Source organism: Coccinella septempunctata, chromosome 8 (assembly GCF_907165205.1).
Source record: "Coccinella septempunctata chromosome 8, icCocSept1.1, whole genome shotgun sequence".
NCBI lineage: Eukaryota > Metazoa > Arthropoda > Insecta > Coleoptera > Coccinellidae > Coccinella > Coccinella septempunctata.
The window spans coordinates 15908914-15929574 of record NC_058196.1 but is presented as its reverse complement, the minus strand read 5'-3'; the positions used below and the strand labels follow the sequence as shown (position 1 = coordinate 15929574).

Here is a 20661-nt window from a genome sequence, read left to right as displayed (position 1 = left end):
TTAATTATCGAAAAAAAAAATCCAAAAAAATTTTTTCAGAAATTTCGAAAATTTCCAAAAAAAAATTTTTTGAAAATTTCAAAAAAAAAAGAATTTCGCACAACGAGTACCGTGGGCAGCTTAGATCAACTTTAAATTTATTCAATAATTTTTTTTTTGAGCTTCAGTGGAGGTGAGTCAGAAATGGCTTCTTGATTTTTTCCGAAAATTTTTTGTTCCTTTAATTTTTGTGAGAAGTGTATATGAAAAAAAAGTTGAAAAAATCTACTTGTAAGTAACCGACACATAAAAAGAATCTCAAATATCATGCACGGAAGAACTCAAAACAATCAAAACATTTCAAAGATTTCATAAGAAATGGAGGATTTCAATATTTAGAAGAAGATATTTAAGTCATCAATGTTTACGGAAATGAATATTTTATTTTTTATCAAATTCTGCTTTGTCGAAACCCTGTCATTATTGAATCTGCGAAAGAATAATTCAACTGGAAGCATTCTTTATTTACTGTGAAAAAATATTTATTTGAAAATTGATGGCCGCCTTTCTGCCGGTTTCTTATATCCAGCGAAAATTCAGAAATGATTTTTTCCCGCTTAAAGTTTGAATTTGGAAAAATATAATTATCATAACAACTGTTTCATTCAAAACTAGAGTGAAGTTTATACAATATTCAATATAAAACACATCAAGATTATGACAACACTCCTAAAAAGAGAACAGCTGTTTGCTGTATCGAAAGGCTATTACTATTAGACTTCTTTAATTTTTGAAAATATTTGTTTCTAGATTAAGATTATTACCTCGTTATTTCATTTCAATCTTTTTTGAATTGGGTTCTCAATTTTAGGTCAATCTGATGTATTGAATCTAATTTTATTATTTTATCATTTTCTGCTTTTGTTATCTCTTCATTTCAGATGAAAGTTTCTGGTATCTTGGAGATTTTCCTTTTTGTCGAAGTATCAATTTTTGCAGTACGAGATGCCCTTCAATATAAAATATTTCAGCTTATTCCCTGAACAATTTCATTTCTTATACAATCCACTACACTTACGAGCAGAATAATATAAATCGATCTCAGCGATGGCCAATCGGTAAGAGAAAATACTACAAACGTTAAAAAAAATAGATCGCTGAAGCTGATGCACGAGAGGTGCAGGCCTGCAGGATAATACAGAACAACAAATCAGCCAAGACAAGCTTGGTCTAACATAATTCGCACTAGGAAGATATATTTGGATATGAGTTTTTATTACTTATATGCAACAAATATTTATTAGATGGGAGCGATCGTTGTTCCACATATAACTTAGATTTTTTTGAAGTATCTAAGATTGGATGAAATGAGACAGTTCTTGGTCTTAATAAATTGTTATATTTGAGATGAACATAACAAGTTGCACCGAAACATATATCTTCTACTAAAATATATTTTCTTTTAAAATAACATACATACGAAAACGCGATTTTAACTTCATTGTTATTTGTAGGTATCTAAGCTGTTAATTTCATTTTGAGCTTTAGTATTTGATAAATTTTATAAATAATGAATATTGATAAATATTATTCAATTTATATGGTTTTAACAAACTGTGAAATTGTATGCAAATAAATAAACCTTTCTCTCAGTATATTGGAACAGGAGATGATAATATTGATAATCTATCAAGGTCTTCCTGCGGTAAGTTACAATCATCTGTAATTCTTGTCCTGAAAAATATCTTAAGGGTATCTGCATATAACCAAAACCGAGCATGACGAAAACAGAAGAATATATTATTCGAATAGATTATGAAAAACAGGGACCTAGATGAGAACCCATGTTTTTCTTCGATACATTACAAAATCTTTTGTCATGGTCTGTATATGTGCTGAAACCAAGTTCTAGGAAAAATAATTCTCGAAAATTATCAGACACCAATCCAGTTTTACAAATGGTGAACTTCTTCAATTTTCCAAATGAATCTTTATATTTGCCGAGATTTTCTGGTAGATCTTTTATTGATGGAAAATAATAAAGAGAATGACTGCGATTTATATTGTTTATTAAAATATAATATACATATTTGCATAATATTTACAATTTATAATAGGCATCAAGGAAAAGAAACAAAATAAAATATTATATAATTGATCCGAACTATACGAATAATCGATCAAATTTTTCCACTATCACTTATATTCGTCTATAAAATAAAAGATAAGGTACCCTATGACCTTGTGGTTTTAGAACACTATGTTCTGGTACAGCCTTGACCTTCTCATCATCGAACCTCAGCCAGGTGTTATAACCATCGTGAAAAGCATCTGTTAGGTAATGTCCATCACTGACTTCTTCACCTTCATGATAAACTATAGCAAATAATTTATATTTTTCCTTTCCTGAAGAACGGTTGGTTCCCTCCGAAAGAATTTTTGGATCAATTTGGAGATTCATCGGGTAACTAACTTTTTTTGTTATCTTCGAACAGTCGCCATTCCAGTCAAATTGAAAGTACTTCAAATGTAGCACTAGAACTACAGGCAGCTGTTCAATTAATATCTGTTGCCAGGCCTCGATGTTTTGCTTGGATTTTGAAGAAATAAAACCCTCGATTTTCTTGACGTCTGTGAGATGTTTGAGGGCTTCAAAGATTGTAGTGGCCCTTTCAATATCCAATTGAAGGGTGAAGAACGGTTGGGTATTCGACGTAGATTCCTCACCTTTTTTATGGATATTTGATAGAAATTTTCCACCAAAAATATTCTCTATAGGAGTTTGTTTGTTTGTTTCTTCGTCTTCCCTCTCAAACATGTTCATCATCTAGAAAAATAAACAAGAAATCACTTTATGATCGACTTTAGATGAATATTCAAAGTATCTTCGTCAATTATAGATACAAAATGTCCTGGAAAGGGAAAAGTTTCCACGATGGAAATAATCAATCAAAGATTGTATATAGACCTAACTAGGTGCGTTAATATTAATCATTGCGTCAAAAAAATTTAAGTATCTTTCAATACTTTTACCGGAAATGCCCAAAGTGTTTGGCGTCGACAGTACTAAACTACAAAACTCACACTACTAAACAAAACAAAACAATTAAAATTGTTGAATGAAGCTCTCAGTATAGGTAAAACATAAAATAATGAGTTTTAATATCACAAGAGTATAGACAATAGGTATTCGATTATACAACGACGCAGGATAGTTCTCGAAAAATCACCATTCAGGTGATGCCTTCTTTACCATCTCGTGCTGTTTTTGAAAACATGGGATTGAAGGTACTCGATACGTCCCGTATTTTGACAGGAATTGTCAAACTGCTCCTCCCAGATATTGGTGGAAAGCGATAATTGAGAAAGGCTTTGCGTCATTCGATCAGCGAAAATATCACAGAATTGTATGAGGATAGTAACTATGTATGTATTCAAATATCTATGAAATCCTTGTGAAGTCGAGATTGGGACTAGTATAATGATTCAAATTGGGTTAAAACGAAAATGGCTGACGGCTTTAAATCGAATATTATTATATCAGAATTCTTGATGAGATTTTCACCAATACACCAATTCCTATGAAATGCGATGGCTCACAATAATTCTTCAAGGGATATTTGATCATAATTAATCAATGTAGTCTATGACCGCGACGAAGGGCTAGACAATTTCGTATCCGACACAGAAATGCAGTTTAAAACATATCAGACAAGTATAGTTTTGTATAGTGTAACGAAAATTGTACTCACACTTTTCATTTCATAGTTGAGCCCATTCAAAAGGAGACCCAGAAATTCTTCGGCATCTTCTTGCTGCCCTTCAATCAGGAATGTGTCACTTCTGCTACCATTCAGAATTTTGTAGAAAGATGAAACTTCGAGGGAATCTCCACAATAGGCATCGAAGTTTCTTCGTTTATTTTTATTTTTTTTCGATAAACGAGTTTCAGGTGAACCAGAAAACTCCTTAAATTGGCTGAAGAATTCGCACCTACAATAATTGAAAGAATTAAATTTGTGATTATCAGAACATTTATATCCAAGAGACGGAAATTCAAACAGAATGAAACTTACATGATTTCGATGCAAGGTGTTGAGGTGATGATTCCATTCGAAGTATAATTAAGTCCTTTCAGTAATTGGCATAATGGTGAACATGCTAGAAGGGCTTGTAATATGGAGTTTATATAACAGAATGTGCTCCTGTTGATCAAACCCCTAGGTTGTAGGCTCATATTACTTCTATCAATTTTGTAATCGTATAAGTATTCTGAAAGAAAAGAAATTTATTTAAAATATTTCCAATTTCCTACAAATAGAAAATAAAAACACAAAAATCTTTAATTCAACACCCAGTTAAATGTTGATGTGATATGAAAGAAAACTTGCTCGATTGACTGGAGCTCTTCGAAATGAGAAATATGCAAGCTTTTACTGCTCATAATGTAAAAAAATATTTATTGAAAAACCTTTTACTAGTTAGAATATATAAGTTATTTCAGCTGGATGAAGATTTTATTCACTTATTGATACTCACTTCCCAATCTATGAGTGCGCTGGTCTATTGATTTGGTAGAAACCGAAATCATGGATGATTTATCTCGCCTATTTTTGACTTCCGTCGACAATAACTGCGAATTCTGAAATAAAAACTACGTTATATATTGAGGTATTCTTTCCAAAGCCTTATTGGAGAAATTTCAAACTTCCAGGAGAAGACCAGATTGTACATTAACTTTCAAAAATGAAAATAATATTTCTGATACTTAATGAAATAAAACCTTAATTATCAGAAAGTAATTGATTCAAACTAAATATAACAAAATCAAAAGTTAAATACTCACGTCCATAACTTGAAAATTGTATAACCTATAACACCAAAATATAGAACAACTTTTAGTTTGAGTATCGCCAGGAAATGAACACCTTAGAATAAGATACACAAAATTGAGAAATTTTCAGAGGCCTCTAACTTATATAGATGTGCCCCCTCCCTTCCCTATCTGGTTATCGTTTTTCTCAGAAAAGGCTAATGCTAATACCTGATGGGGGTATAGTGAGGGTATAGGAGGTATTGTTCTCTCTTGGGTGCGTTTTGAAAAATTTTAACGACTTTCTTGAATTCAGTTAAGGGTAATGTTATATTTCATTTCATTTTACATTCCATAAAAAATCCCTCTGATATCACCTATCCACCTAATTTTCGGGGATAACGCAGAATAATTAATTTTAGCATTAGTAAACAAATTGAAAATAATCTTCAAAAATGGTATCTAGAACTACGAATTTTTTGGAGACACTGATTTCTTCGCGAACCTTTGTCAGATCAAGATGTCAAATTCAATATAATGAACAAAATGAAATTTCGCACTCGTAGTAAGACCCGATGACCATTAATAAACGTTATCTTATATAATGAACAAAGTCATCATACATATATATTTTGTATAGAAGTATATGTAGAAAATATTTTTTGAGAAATTGTGAGAGAATGTGTATTTAATATTATTATTATTAATATCTGAAGGGGTCTGTTTATCTATAATGAATGAACTCTAGAACTACTGAACTAATTACAATAATTTCTTTTCCATTCTGAATATACAGCGATTCAAAACTCGAGGTGAAAAATTGAGGAACGTATACAGGCTGCTGTTCTTGATAAAGAAGATAAAATAAAATTATTGGATATTGCTTTGTTTCCGAGATATAAGTGTTCAAAATTTCTGCATATCATCAATTTTAAACTTTAATAGCTGATAAAAATACAGAAAAAATTAAATCGAATGTTCAAAAATGCCACCATTAGCATCGATACATGCTTGGCAACGCAGAATAAAGGAATTGTACTCTAATTGCATGTTTTGCCTATTAGTGGATTCGACTGCATTGATAATTCGTTTCATTAATTGTTCCTTATCATTAATTTCCACTGTGTCAACTTGTTCTTTCAAATGTCCCCATGCAAAATAGTCCAAAGGATTCAAATGAGATGAATTAGATTAGATTTTTGTCGTCTATTAGGAAATCTCATGTTGTACTCCCGACAAGCTTTTAATGAGCTGCCATCACAAAAACCGTACACAAAAATAATATCTGCCTATTCTTCGTTAGAAAATTGCATGTTTAACAGAAGGACTAAACCATCAAAGCAATTTTTAAATTGACGAAAAATAATTGTTCTGTCAGCAGGTGACATTGATCTAATTCATTTCTAGGCTTACTGTAATTTATGTGATTTAATTGGTTGCATACAGAAACATTATTAATATCCAAAAACTCAGAATCGAAACCTCATCGGCCAAAACTTTTTTTTTACATTTAATCAAGAATATCAGTCTCCATATATCCCTTCATTTTTTGCCTCGAGTTTTGAATTACCCTGTATAAGTACATTGATTTGGGGTGACATAAGACATACTTTATTTGAGTAAAGATATGATTCCATTCTGGAATAATGAAACTTCTATAGGCAAGTCGGAAGAAAAACCCTTTCCCAAACTCAGCCTGACGCTGGACAGCACTATGCAAAATCATATTATATGAAAATGTTCAATACAACTTTTCAGATCTCGAAAAGGACTGGTTATACTATATATTTATTTATTGTGTATGTAGCCCGTTCTGGCCATTTTTATAGCCTCGAATTTGTTTCAAAATAATACTATATTATTTGGAATATTTTGACTGAAATATTACAAATTCACAACGTTACGTTCTTATTAGAAACATCATTAATCTGCAGATGGAGTGATAATCGATCTGGTCCTTATACCTTATGCAGATCTCGCATTGAATAATAATTAATAAATTGAAATTTGTGAAGTACCTATGTCTTCTCTCAGCAAGGAGATTACCTATCAGCATTGAGTATTGAATACTCAAACTTAAAGGTTTTTGCATAAATCTCTTCTGAGAAAACTCCGGCAAATCTAGTAGATTCCAAATTATTAAATTCATCTGTTATATATACGATAATTATATGTAAGGGCAGACAATTATTGAGGCACCAACGGCTTATATAGGAGCAGAAAACATTACCGTTCATTCGCGATCGTTCTAGAAGGCAGCGGCCGCGGTCCTTCCAGAAGATAGCGGCCGCTAGGGCCGGCTGGTTATAGTATATATATCCGAAGTTTCATATTCGTAATCAGTCTGGGTTCATGTTCATGTTACTTGGAGTTCCCTGTTTATAGTTGGTAGTAAAACTACATTGATCCCAGAAAATTATCACATGTCTTATTTCCCCTACTTCAACCTTCAACAATCATTTTTTTTCAAACAAATGGAAATTCCAGGAATTCATTAAAAATATTTTTATATAGAAGTCCTTCATTAGGCCACAAAATATTTAAAAGCTATTCTAATATGATAAAATAAGTACTTTATCATAAAACCTTCAACAATTGGTTGGTATAGGGCCTTTCCTATATGATGTTACCTGACGGATAATTACACGCATTCTTCTTCTTCTTCCCCTTTCATTTAGGTTATAACCTGTTCTTCTTCAAGGTGTTTCTACTGAAGTGGAGACTCAGCTTACCCACCATCTTTTCCTCGATCTTCCTACCGCTCTCCTTCCAGAGGATCTTCGATCTTGCATTATCTTTTTAATTCATTCTTTTTTGTTCATTGTTCATCTACTGCTTTTGTTGAGATCATGACACTTTAAATATAATCCAACGTGTATACAGGGTGATTCAGAACTCGAGGCAAAAAATTGAGGAACAAGCTTCTATTCTTGATATAAAAAGTAAAATAAAATTTTTGGATATTGCCTTGTTTCCGAGGTATAAGTTTTCAAAATTTCTGCATGTCATCAATTTTAAACTCTAATAGCTGATAAAAATACAGACAAAATTCAATCAAATGGTCAAAAATGCCACCATTATCATCGATACATGCTTTTGGCAACGGAGAATGAGGGAATTGTACACTAATTGCATGTTTTGCCTATTCTAAGTGGATTCGACTGCATTAATAATTCGTTCCATTAATTGTTCTGTATCATTGATTTCCACTTCGTAAATATGTTGTTTCAAATGACCCCATGCAACATAATCCAAAGAATTCAAATCAGGTGATCTCGCCGCTGGCCATAGCACCTTTGATAAGCGTCAGAAAACACTCGGCGAGATGGTTGTTGTCTATTAGGAAATCTCATGTTGTACCTACTCCCGACAAGCTTTTAATGAGTTGCAATCACAAAAACCGTACACAAAATTAATATCTGCATAGTCTTCGTTAGAAAACTGCATGTTTAACAGAAAAACTAAACCAGCAAAGCAATTTTTAAATTGGCAAACAATAAGTGTTCTGTCACCAGGTGAAATTCATCTCATTTATTTATAGGCTTACTGTAATTCATGAAATTTAATTGGTTGCATACAGAAACATTGATGTCCAAAAACTAGGAAACGAAGCCTCAATGGCCAAAATTTTTTTTACGTTAAATCAAGAATATCAGTCTCTATATGTTAATTAAATTTTTCGCCTCGAGTTTTGAATCACCCTGTATATGACAGTTCTGTGAGATTCCTTTATGAGATAAGATAGTCTGACAGAACAAGATGAAGGAATTGGGTTGACTATCAAAGAAGAATCGTTTTGCTTAGGATTGTCCTGTATATCGTTCTAGGGAGATTACATTGAACCCAGAAAATTAAATGAGATGTCTAATTTAACGTCCTTCAATCTTCTACAATAATGTACCTAAATAAACTTTTTTCCCAACCAATGGAAATTCCAGGAATTCATTAAAAATATGTTCCAACTCGTTCTACAGTTCCTTTATCAAGCAACAACATATTTGAAATCTATTTAAATATAATAATAATGATAATAGGTACTTTACATAAAACCTTCAATAACAGGTTGACAAATGAAAAGGCTTTTTCTACCTGTTGTTACCCCACGGATAATGACACCAATTCATATTCATAATATGAAATTTTTCTAATCCTTCATTAACAATAGGCTGGAGTTTATGTCATTAATGTGAAATGGTTTTTGAATCTTTAATTTTTACAATTCTTCTGTTCAAAATAAATTAATTTTTTTTACAAGCGTTTGCTTTCAACTCTTGCAGCACGCATTTCAAGTTGAAGGATATAATTTTTCGACAAATGTGAGTATGGCAATAAAACTGAATAATTTTAAGGTTAGGTAAGGTAAGATTGTACGAAGGCGTAGAAGGGCCACATAATATTTTAAAAATATTTTTCCTTAAATTCCGACTTTGAAGTCGGAATTTAGTTAAATTCCGAGTTCAAAGTCGGAATTTTGTTAAATTCCGAGTTCAAAGTCGGAATTTAACTAAATTCCGAGTTCAAAGTCGGAATTTTGTTAAATTCCGAGTTCAAAGTCGGAATTTACTAAATTCCGACTTCAAACTCGGAATTTTATTCACTTCCGAACTTCTACAGGGTGTTCTACGACGACGTAGATTTGTTCCTGAATTACAGTTTGCGTTTCTACAAATAGTCAAATTCATATAACAAGGTGTTCCCACATTTATGATGAATGAATAATTATGTACACAGGGTGTACATTATTATTTGAGTTTTCTTCTATGAGAGGTCATAACAATGATATGACAACCTTTTACAGAGATGACATGACATGACATGAATATTTTTTTAGACATAACAGGTTTTTAGGTATATTCCGGATATTTTATGAATAAATTTCCTTCTCATATGTACTCGTGAGGTTCAATGGACAAGAAATCAGTACACACCGAGGTACACCCGGTGTGCTTTGATGTTTCTTACATGAAGAGGTCATTACAACGGTGAGAAAACCTCATATAGGCAGCTCTATGACGAATTGGTTCATTTCCAAATATGCTGAGATATTCACGAGAGGATTCAGATCTCTGAATTTAACGGAATTTTACTAAATTCCGACTTTGAACTCGGAATTCTGTTAAATTCCGACTTTGAACTCGGAATTCTGTTAAATTCCGACTTTGAACTCGGAATTTAGTTAAATTCCGACTTTGAACTCGGAATTTTGTTAAATTCCGACTTTGAACTCGGAATTTAACTAAATTCCGACTTCAAAGTCGGAATTTAAGGAAAAATATTTTTAAAATATTATGTGGCCCTTCTACGCCTTCGTAAGATTGAATTAGGACAGTGAAGAAATAATTTATCACATGAAAATTTAATTTGTAGGCAGTAATGAAATCAATAAACATTTATATTTAGTTATTTAAGTGTTAAACATAACTTGATGCTTTGTGAGAATATTATGATATCTCACGCATTTGGATGAAATTTTCGAGAATCTTGGACCAAAGCTTTCAAATATACAGTTTGCAAAGATATTAACTATTATAGTACCTATCAATGGATTTTCTTTCCCCTACCTAATTTTTTTTTCTACAATATAACAGCTTTTGAGAATTATACCATTGGTTTTCGATGAAACTTACTTATTGTATCAGGTGTTTCAAAATAAAAGAGCCGTAAAAATTTCCTTTAATATTTATTGAATTTTTATGAAAACAATCTCAACATGTATCAAATCTACATAACAAAAATTTGTTTATTCTAAATCAGATATTCTATTCCGCACATACTGATGACATAATGTCTTCAGATGTAGGATGACCTAAAATATCCTCCTTGGAATTTCGCATCGAAGTATTCTCTCGCCTTACTAATCACCACCAATCCTTTACTAATTTTTGGCATCAATTTTTGAAGTAAGTTTTTTTATTCACAAAATTTTTCAGAACATCAACTGTAATACTTTACACTTTCCTCTGTAATGAGGATTATAATTCCGTTTCAGTAAATGATTGCATTGAAAAATAGGAAACAAATTCAAGGAATCAACTACGTATAATCATGGTGTACGGGAATGGTGAAGAAAAATATCATAATCTGAACTTATAGATTACACTCTTATATACACTTCTCACAAAAATTAAAGGAACAAAAAAATTTTCGGTATTTTTAGGTGATTTTCAACAGGCTGTATTTCAGTGAAAAATGGTCGTACAGGAAATAAAAAAAAACTCTTTTGAAGCTTGAAGACTCTTGTTTTTGAAGTCATTGGTCAAAAATTTTTCGGAGCACCGGTAGCCATGCAATCCTTAGATTAAGTACGAAGAAAAAAATTTTCAAAATTTTTCACATTTTTTTTTTGCTCTATGGGCATGGAAAAATTCTTTCGAGCTAGACCAATGCATAGGTCGCATAGCCTCTTTATTCAGCTTCAATTTGCTTTTTACGGGCTTCAGATACGACCATTTGTCTTTGAGATATCAAATTTTGAATTCAAAAGGATCCTTTTTCACTCAACTGCCAATATCTCTGGAACTACTGGTCGCCCAGCGAGCTGCCAGGCGGCGTCTTTTTCTACAGAAAATTTCCTACAAAAATCTGCTATGGTTAATTAAAAAAAAATTTTTTTCACCTGTTACGTTAACGTGAAAAAGGAGCAAAAAATGCCATTTTTTCTTTTTTTCGTTAATCGCCTATATCTTCGTCAATATTGGGGGGAAAGCTTAGGTTAGAAGAGAATTTTACAGTCTAATGTATCCCGAAGGCCCCCCTAAATCAGTAGATTGATCGGTTCAGCGGTTTTCCTGGACCGATTGATTGAAATTTTGAAAAAATTAAGGGAACAAGGTTTTTGTTCCTTAAACTTGACCTAATCTGTTTAAAAATCAATAATTTCATTTTTTTTCACTTTTTACACAATTTTGTGTTTTTTAAAGATTAATTATCGAAAAAAAAAATCCAAAAAATTTTTTTCAGAAATTTCGAAAATTTCCAAAAAAAAATTTTTTGAAAATTTCAAAAAAAAAAGAATTTCGCACAACGAGTACCGTGGGCAGCTTAGATCAACTTTAAATTTATTTAATAATTTTTTTTTTGAGCTTCAGTGGAGGTGAGTCAGAAATGGCTTCTTGATTTTTTTCGATTTTTTTAAATTTTCAAAAATTTTTTTTTGTAAATTTTCGAAATTTTTGAAAAACTTTTTTTTGGATTTTTTTTTCGATAATTAATCTTTAAAAAACACAAAATTGAGTAAAAAGTGAAAAAAAATGAAATTATTGATTTTTCAAAAAATTAGGTCAAGTTTAAGGAACAAAAACCTTGTTCGTTTAATTTTTTCAAAATTTCAATCAATCGGTCCAGGAAAACCGCTGAACCGATCAATCTACTGATTTAGGGGGGCCTTTGGGATACATTAGACTGTAAAATTCTTTTCTAACCTAAGCTTTCCCCCCAATATTGACGAAGATATAGGCGATTAGCGAAAAAAAGGAAAAATTGCATTTTTTTGCTCTTTTTTCACGTTAACGTAACAGGTGAAAAAAATTTTTTTTTTAATTAACCATAGCAGATTTTTGTAGGAAATTTTCTGCAGAAAAAGACGCCGCCTGGCAGCTCGCTGGGCGACCAGTAGTTCCAGAGATATTGGCAGTTGAGTGAAAAAGGATCCTTTTGCATTCAAAATTTGATATCTCAAAGACAAATGGTCGTATCTGAAGCCCGTGAAAAGCAAATTGAAGCTGAATAAAGAGGCTATGCGACCTATGCATTGTTCTAGCTCGAAAGAATTTTTCCATGCCCATAGAGCAAAAAAAAATGTGAAAAATTTTGAAAATTTTTTCTTCGTACTTAATCTAAGGATTGCATGGCTACCGGTGCTCCGAAAAATTTTTGACCAATGAATTCAAAAACTAGAGTCTTCAAGCTTCAAAAGCGTTTTTTTTTATTTCCTGTACGACCATTTTTCACTGAAATACAGCCTGTTGAAAATCACCAAAAAATTCCGAAAATTTTTTGTTCCTTTAATTTTTGTGAGAAGTGTATATGAAAAAAAAGTTGAAAAAATCTACTTGTAAGTAACCGACACATAACAAGAATCTCAAATATCATGCACGGAAGAACTCAAAACAATCAAAACATTTCAAAGATTTCATAAGAAATGGAGGATTTCAATATTTAGAAGAAGATATTTAAGTCATCAATGTTTACGGAAATGAATATTTTATTTTTTATCAAATTCTGCTTTGTCGAAACCCTGTCATTATTCAATAATTCAACTGGAAGCATTCTTTTTTACTGTGAAAAAATATTTATTTGAAAATTGATGGCCGCCTTTCTGCCGGTTTCTTATATCCAGCGAAAATTCAGAAATGATTTTTTCCCGCTAAAAGTTTGAATTTGGAAAAATATAATTATCATAACAACTGTTTCATTCAAAACTAGAGTGAAGTTTATACAATATTCAATATAAAACACATCAAGATTATGACAACACTCCTAAAAAGAGAACAGCTGTTTGCTGTATCGAAAGGCTATTACTATTAGACTTCTTTAATTTTTGAAAATATTTGTTTCTAGATTGAGATTATTACCTCGTTATTTCATTTCAATCTTTTTTGAATTGGGTTCTCAATTTTAGGTCAATCTGATGTATTGAATCTAATTTTATTATTTTATCATTTTCTGCTTTTGTTATCTCTTCATTTCAGATGAAAGTTTCTGGTATCTTGGAGATTTTCCTTTTTGTCGAAGTATCAATTTTTGCAGTACGAGATGCCCTTCAATATAAAATATTTCAGCTTATTCCCTGAACAATTTCATTTCTTATACAATCCACTACACTCACGAGCAGAATAATATAAATCGATCTCAGCGATGGCCAATCGGTAAGAGAAAATACTACAAACGTTAAAAAAAATAGATCGCTGAAGCTGATGCACGAGAGGTGCAGGCCTGCAGGATAATACAGAACAACAAATCAGCCAAGACAAGCTTGGTCTAACATAATTCGCACTAGGAAGATATATTTGGATATGAGTTTTTATTACTTATATGCAACAAATATTTATTAGATGGGAGCGATCGTTGTTCCACATATAACTTAGATTTTTTTGAAGTATCTAAGATTGGATGAAATGAGACAGTTCTTGGTCTTAATAAATTGTTATATTTGAGATGAACATAACAAGTTGCACCGAAAGATATATCTTCTACTAAAATATATTTTCTTTTAAAATAACATACATACGAAAACGCGATTTTAACTTCATTGTTATTTGTAGGTATCTAAGCTGTTAATTTCATTTTGAGCTTTAGTATTTGATAAATTTTATAAATAATGAATATTGATAAATATTATTCAATTTATATGGTTTTAACAAACTGTGAAATTGTATGCAAATAAATAAACCTTTCTCTCAGTATATTGGAACAGGAGATGATAATATTGATAATCTATCAAGGTCTTCCTGCGGTAAGTTACAATCATCTGTAATTCTTGTCCTGAAAAATATCTAAAGGGTATCTGCATATAACCAAAACCGAGCATGACGAAAACAGAAGAATATATTATTCGAATAGATTATGAAAAACAGGGACCTAGATGAGAACCCATGTTTTTCTTCGATACATTACAAAATCTTTTGTCATGGTCTGTATATGTGCTGAAACCAAGTTCTAGGAAAAATAATTCTCGAAAATTATCAGACACCAATCCAGTTTTACAAATGGTGAACTTCTTCAATTTTCCAAATGAATCTTTATATTTGCCGAGATTTTCTGGTAGATCTTTTATTGATGGAAAATAATAAAGAGAATGACTGCGATTTATATTGTTTATTAAAATATAATATACATATTTGCATAATATTTACAATTTATAATAGGCATCAAGGAAAAGAAACAAAATAAAATATTATATAATTGATCCGAACTATACGAATAATCGATCAAATTTTTCCACTATCACTTATATTCGTCTATAAAATAAAAGATAAGGTACCCTATGACCTTGTGGTTTTAGAACACTATGTTCTGGTACAGCCTTGACCTTCTCATCATCGAACCTCAGCCAGGTGTTATAACCATCGTGAAAAGCATCTGTTAGGTAATGTCCATCACTGACTTCTTCACCTTCATGATAAACTATAGCAAATAATTTATATTTTTCCTTTCCTGAAGAACGGTTGGTTCCCTCCGAAAGAATTTTTGGATCAATTTGGAGATTCATCGGGTAACTAACTTTTTTTGTTATCTTCGAACAGTCGCCATTCCAGTCAAATTGAAAGTACTTCAAATGTAGCACTAGAACTACAGGCAGCTGTTCAATTAATATCTGTTGCCAGGCCTCGATGTTTTGCTTGGATTTTGAAGAAATAAAACCCTCGATTTTCTTGACGTCTGTGAGATGTTTGAGGGCTTCAAAGATTGTAGTGGCCCTTTCAATATCCAATTGAAGGGTGAAGAACGGTTGGGTATTCGACGTAGATTCCTCACCTTTTTTATGGATATTTGATAGAAGTTTTCCACCAAAAATATTCTCTATAGGAGTTTGTTTGTTTGTTTCTTCGTCTTCCCTCTCAAACATGTTCATCATCTAGAAAAATAAACAAGAAATCACTTTATGATCGACTTTAGATGAATATTCAAAGTATCTTCGTCAATTATAGATACAAAATGTCCTGGAAAGGGAAAAGTTTCCACGATGGAAATAATCAATCAAAGATTGTATATAGACCTAACTAGGTGCGTTAATATTAATCATTGCGTCAAAAAAATTTAAGTATCTTTCAATACTTTTACCGGAAATGCCCAAAGTGTTTGGCGTCGACAGTACTAAACTACAAAACTCACACTACTAAACAAAACAAAACAATTAAAATTGTTGAATGAAGCTCTCAGTATAGGTAAAACATAAAATAATGAGTTTTAATATCACAAGAGTATAGACAATAGGTATTCGATTATACAACGACGCAGGATAGTTCTCGAAAAATCACCATTCAGTTGATGCCTTCTTTACCATCTCGTGCTGTTTTTGAAAACATGGGATTGAAGGTACTCGATACGTCCCGTATTTTGACAGGAATTGTCAAACTGCTCCTCCCAGATATTGGTGGAAAGCGATAATTGAGAAAGGCTTTGCGTCATTCGATCAGCGAAAATATCACAGAATTGTATGAGGATAGTAACTATGTATGTATTCAAATATCTATGAAATCCTTGTGAAGTCGAGATTGGGACTAGTATAATGATTCAAATTGGGTTAAAACGAAAATGGCTGACGGCTTTAAATCGAATATTATTATATCAGAATTCTTGATGAGATTTTCACCAATACACCAATTCCTATGAAATGCGATGGCTCACAATAATTCTTCAAGGGATATTTGATCATAATTAATCAATGTAGTCTATGACCGCGACGAAGGGCTAGACAATTTCGTATCCGACACAGAAATGCAGTTTAAAACATATCAGACAAGTATAGTTTTGTATAGTGTAACGAAAATTGTACTCACACTTTTCATTTCATAGTTGAGCCCATTCAAAAGGAGACCCAGAAATTCTTCGGCATCTTCTTGCTGCCCTTCAATCAGGAATGTGTCACTTCTGCTACCATTCAGAATTTTGTAGAAAGATGAAACTTCGAGGGAATCTCCACAATAGGCATCGAAGTTTCTTCGTTTATTTTTATTTTTTTTCGATAAACGAGTTTCAGGTGAACCAGAAAACTCCTTAAATTGGCTGAAGAATTCGCACCTACAATAATTGAAAGAATTAAATTTGTGATTATCAGAACATTTATATCCAAGAGACGGAAATTCAAACAGAATGAAACTTACATGATTTCGATGCAAGGTGTTGAGGTGATGATTCCATTCGAAGTATAATTAAGTCCTTTCAGTAATTGGCATAATGGTGAACATGCTAGAAGGGCTTGTAATATGGAGTTTATATAACAGAATGTGCTCCTGTTGATCAAACCCCTAGGTTGTAGGCTCATATTACTTCTATCAATTTTGTAATCGTATAAGTATTCTGAAAGAAAAGAAATTTATTTAAAATATTTCCAATTTCCTACAAATAGAAAATAAAAACACAAAAATCTTTAATTCAACACCCAGTTAAATGTTGATGTGATATGAAAGAAAACTTGCTCGATTGACTGGAGCTCTTCGAAATGAGAAATATGCAAGCTTTTACTGCTCATAATGTAAAAAAATATTTATTGAAAAACCTTTTACTAGTTAGAATATATAAGTTATTTCAGCTGGATGAAGATTTTATTCACTTATTGATACTCACTTCCCAATCTATGAGTGCGCTGGTCTATTGATTTGGTAGAAACCGAAATCATGGATGATTTATCTCGCCTATTTTTGACTTCCGTCGACAATAACTGCGAATTCTGAAATAAAAACTACGTTATATATTGAGGTATTCTTTCCAAAGCCTTATTGGAGAAATTTCAAACTTCCAGGAGAAGACCAGATTGTACATTAACTTTCAAAAATGAAAATAATATTTCTGATACTTAATGAAATAAAACCTTAATTATCAGAAAGTAATTGATGGAAACTAAATATAACAAAATCAAAAGTTAAATACTCACGTCCATAACTTGAAAATTGTATAACCTATAACACCAAAATATAGAACAACTTTTAGTTTGAGTATCGCCAGGAAATGAACACCTTAGAATAAGATACACAAAATTGAGAAATTTTCAGAGGCCTCTAACTTATATAGATGTGCCCCCTCCCTTCCCTATCTGGTTATCGTTTTTCTCAGAAAAGGCTAATGCTAATACCTGATGGGGGTAGTGAGGGTAGGAGGTATTGTTCTCTCTTGGGTGCGTTTTGAAAAATTTTAACGACTTTCTTGAATTCAGTTAAGGGTAATGTTATATTTCATTTCATTTTACATTCCATAAAAAATCCCTCTGATATCACCTATCCACCTAATTTTCGGGGATAACGCAGAATAATTAATTTTAGCATTAGTAAACAAATTGAAAATAATCTTCAAAAATGGTATCTAGAACTACGAATTTTTTGGAGACACTGATTTCTTCGCGAACCTTTGTCAGATCAAGATGTCAAATTCAATATAATGAACAAAATGAAATTTCGCACTCGTAGTAAGACCCGATGACCATTAATAAACGTTATCTTATATAATGAACAAAGTCATCATACATATATATTTTGTATAGAAGTATATGTAGAAAGTATTTTTTGAGAAATTTTGAGAGAATGTGTATTTAATATTATTATTATTAATATCTGAAGGGGTCTGTTTATCTATGATGAATGAACTCTAGAACTACTGAACTAATTACAATAATTTCTTTTCCATTCTGAATATACAGTGATTCAAAACTCGAGGTGAAAAATTGAGGAACGTATACAGGCTGCTGTTCTTGATAAAGAAGATAAAATAAAATTATTGGATATTGCTTTGTTTCCGAGATATAAGTGTTCAAAATTTCTGCATATCATCAATTTTAAACTTTAATAGCTGATAAAAATACAGAAAAAATTAAATCGAATGTTCAAAAATGCCACCATTAGCATCGATACATGCTTGGCAACGCAGAATAAAGGAATTGTACTCTAATTGCATGTTTTGCCTATTAGTGGATTCGACTGCATTGATAATTCGTTTCATTAATTGTTCCTTATCATTAATTTCCACTGTGTCAACTTGTTCTTTCAAATGTCCCCATGCAAAATAGTCCAAAGGATTCAAATGAGATGAATTAGATTAGATTTTTGTCGTCTATTAGGAAATCTCATGTTGTACTCCCGACAAGCTTTTAATGAGCTGCCATCACAAAAACCGTACACAAAAATAATATCTGCCTATTCTTCGTTAGAAAATTGCATGTTTAACAGAAGGACTAAACCATCAAAGCAATTTTTAAATTGGCGAAAAATAATTGTTCTGTCAGCAGGTGACATTGATCTAATTCATTTCTAGGCTTACTGTAATTTATGTGATTTAATTGGTTGCATACAGAAACATTATTAATATCCAAAAACTCAGAATCGAAACCTCATCGGCCAAAACTTTTTTTTTACATTTAATCAAGAATATCAGTCTCCATATGTCCCTTCATTTTTTGCCTCGAGTTTTGAATTACCCTGTATAAGTACATTGATTTGGGGTGACATAAGACATACTTTATTTGAGTAAAGATATGATTCCATTCTGGAATAATGAAACTTCTATAGGCAAGTCGGAAGAAAAACCCTTTCCCAAACTCAGCCTGACGCTGGACAGCACTATGCAAAATCATATTATATGAAAATGTTCAATACAACTTTTCAGATCTCGAAAAGGACTGGTTATACTATATATTTATTTATTGTGTATGTAGCCCGTTCTGGCCATTTTTATAGCCTCGAATTTGTTTCAAAATAATACTATATTATTTGGAATATTTTGACTGAAATATTACAAATTCACAACGTTACGTTCTTATTAGAAACATCATTAATCTGCAGATGGAGTGATAATCGATCTGGTCCTTATACCTTATGCAGATCTCGCATTGAATAATAATTAATAAATTGAAATTTGTGAAGTACCTATGTCTTCTCTCAGCAAGGAGATTACCTATCAGCATTGAGTATTGAATACTCAAAGGTTTTTGCATAAATCTCTTCTGAGAAAACTCCGGCAAATCTAGTAGATTCCAAATTATTAAATTCATCTGTTATATATACGATAATTATATGTAAGGGCAGACAATTATTGAGGCACCAACGGCTTATATAGGAGCAGAAAACATTACCGTTCATTCGCGATCGTTCTAGAAGGCAGCGGCCGCTGTCCTTAAAGAAGATAGCGGCCGCTAGGGCCGGCTGGTTATAGTATATATATCCGAAGTTTCATATTCGTAATCAGTCTGGGTTCATGTTCATGTTACTTGGAGTTCCCTGTTTATCGTTGGTAGTAAAACTACATTGATCCCAGAAAATTATCACATGTCTTATTTCCCCTACTTCAACCTTCAACAATCATTTTTTTTCAAACAAATGGAAATTCCAGGAATTCATTAAAAATATTTTTATATAGAAGTCCTTCATTAGGCCACAAAATATTTAAAAGCTATTCTAATATGATAAAATAAGTACTTTATCATAAAACCTTCAACAATTGGTTGGTATAGGGCCTTTCCTATATGATGTTACCTGACGGATAATTACACGCATTCTTCTTCTTCTTCCCCTTTCATTTAGGTCATAACCTGTTCTTCTTCAAGGTGTTTCTACTGAAGTGGAGACTCAGCTTACCCACCATCTTTTCCTCGATCTTCCTACCGCTCTCCTTCCAGAGGATCTTCGATCTTGCATTATCTTTTTAATTCATTCTTTTTTGTTCATTGTTCATCTACTGCTTTTGTTGAGATCATGACACTTTAAATATAATCCAACGTGTATACAGGGTGATTCAGAACTCGAGGCAAAAAATTGAGGAACAAGCTTCTATTCTTGATATAAAAAGTAAAATAAAATTTTTGGATATTGCCTTGTTTCCGAGGTATAAGTTTTCAAAATTTCTGCATGTCATCAATTTTAAACTTTAATAGCTGATAAAAAAACAGACAAAATTCAATCAAATGGTCAAAAATGCCACCATTAGCATCGATACATGCTTTTGGCAACGGAGAATGAGGGAATTGTACACTAATTGCATGTTTTGCCTATTCTAAGTGGATTCGACCGCATTAATAATTCGTTCCATTAATTGTTCTGTATCATTGATTTCCACTGCGTAAATATGTTGTTTCAAATGACCCCATGCAAAATAATCCAAAGAATTCAAATCAGGTGATCTCGCCGCTGGCCATAGCACCTTTGATAAGCGTCAGAAAACAC

General features: G+C 32.0%; 2 protein-coding genes across 2 annotated transcripts; both read right to left on the bottom strand.

Moving 5' to 3' along the window:
* Positions 1-2031: 2031 nt before the first annotated feature.
* Positions 2032-4316, bottom strand: LOC123319048 (ubiquitin carboxyl-terminal hydrolase 10-like). The gene is made up of 3 exons (XM_044905891.1): positions 4056-4316; positions 3732-3972; positions 2032-2806 (listed from the first exon to the last, which is right to left on the bottom strand). The coding sequence occupies exons 1-3, from the start codon at positions 4214-4216 to the stop codon at positions 2180-2182; spliced, it is 1029 nt and encodes a 342-aa protein (XP_044761826.1). The 5' UTR covers positions 4217-4316; the 3' UTR covers positions 2032-2179.
* Positions 4317-14593: 10277 nt separating this feature from the next.
* LOC123319009 (ubiquitin carboxyl-terminal hydrolase 10-like) lies at positions 14594-16871 on the bottom strand. The gene is made up of 3 exons (XM_044905809.1): positions 16618-16871; positions 16294-16534; positions 14594-15368 (listed from the first exon to the last, which is right to left on the bottom strand). Exons 1-3 carry the CDS (start codon positions 16776-16778, stop codon positions 14742-14744), a joined length of 1029 nt encoding a protein of 342 aa, XP_044761744.1. The 5' UTR covers positions 16779-16871; the 3' UTR covers positions 14594-14741.
* Positions 16872-20661: the final 3790 nt, after the last annotated feature.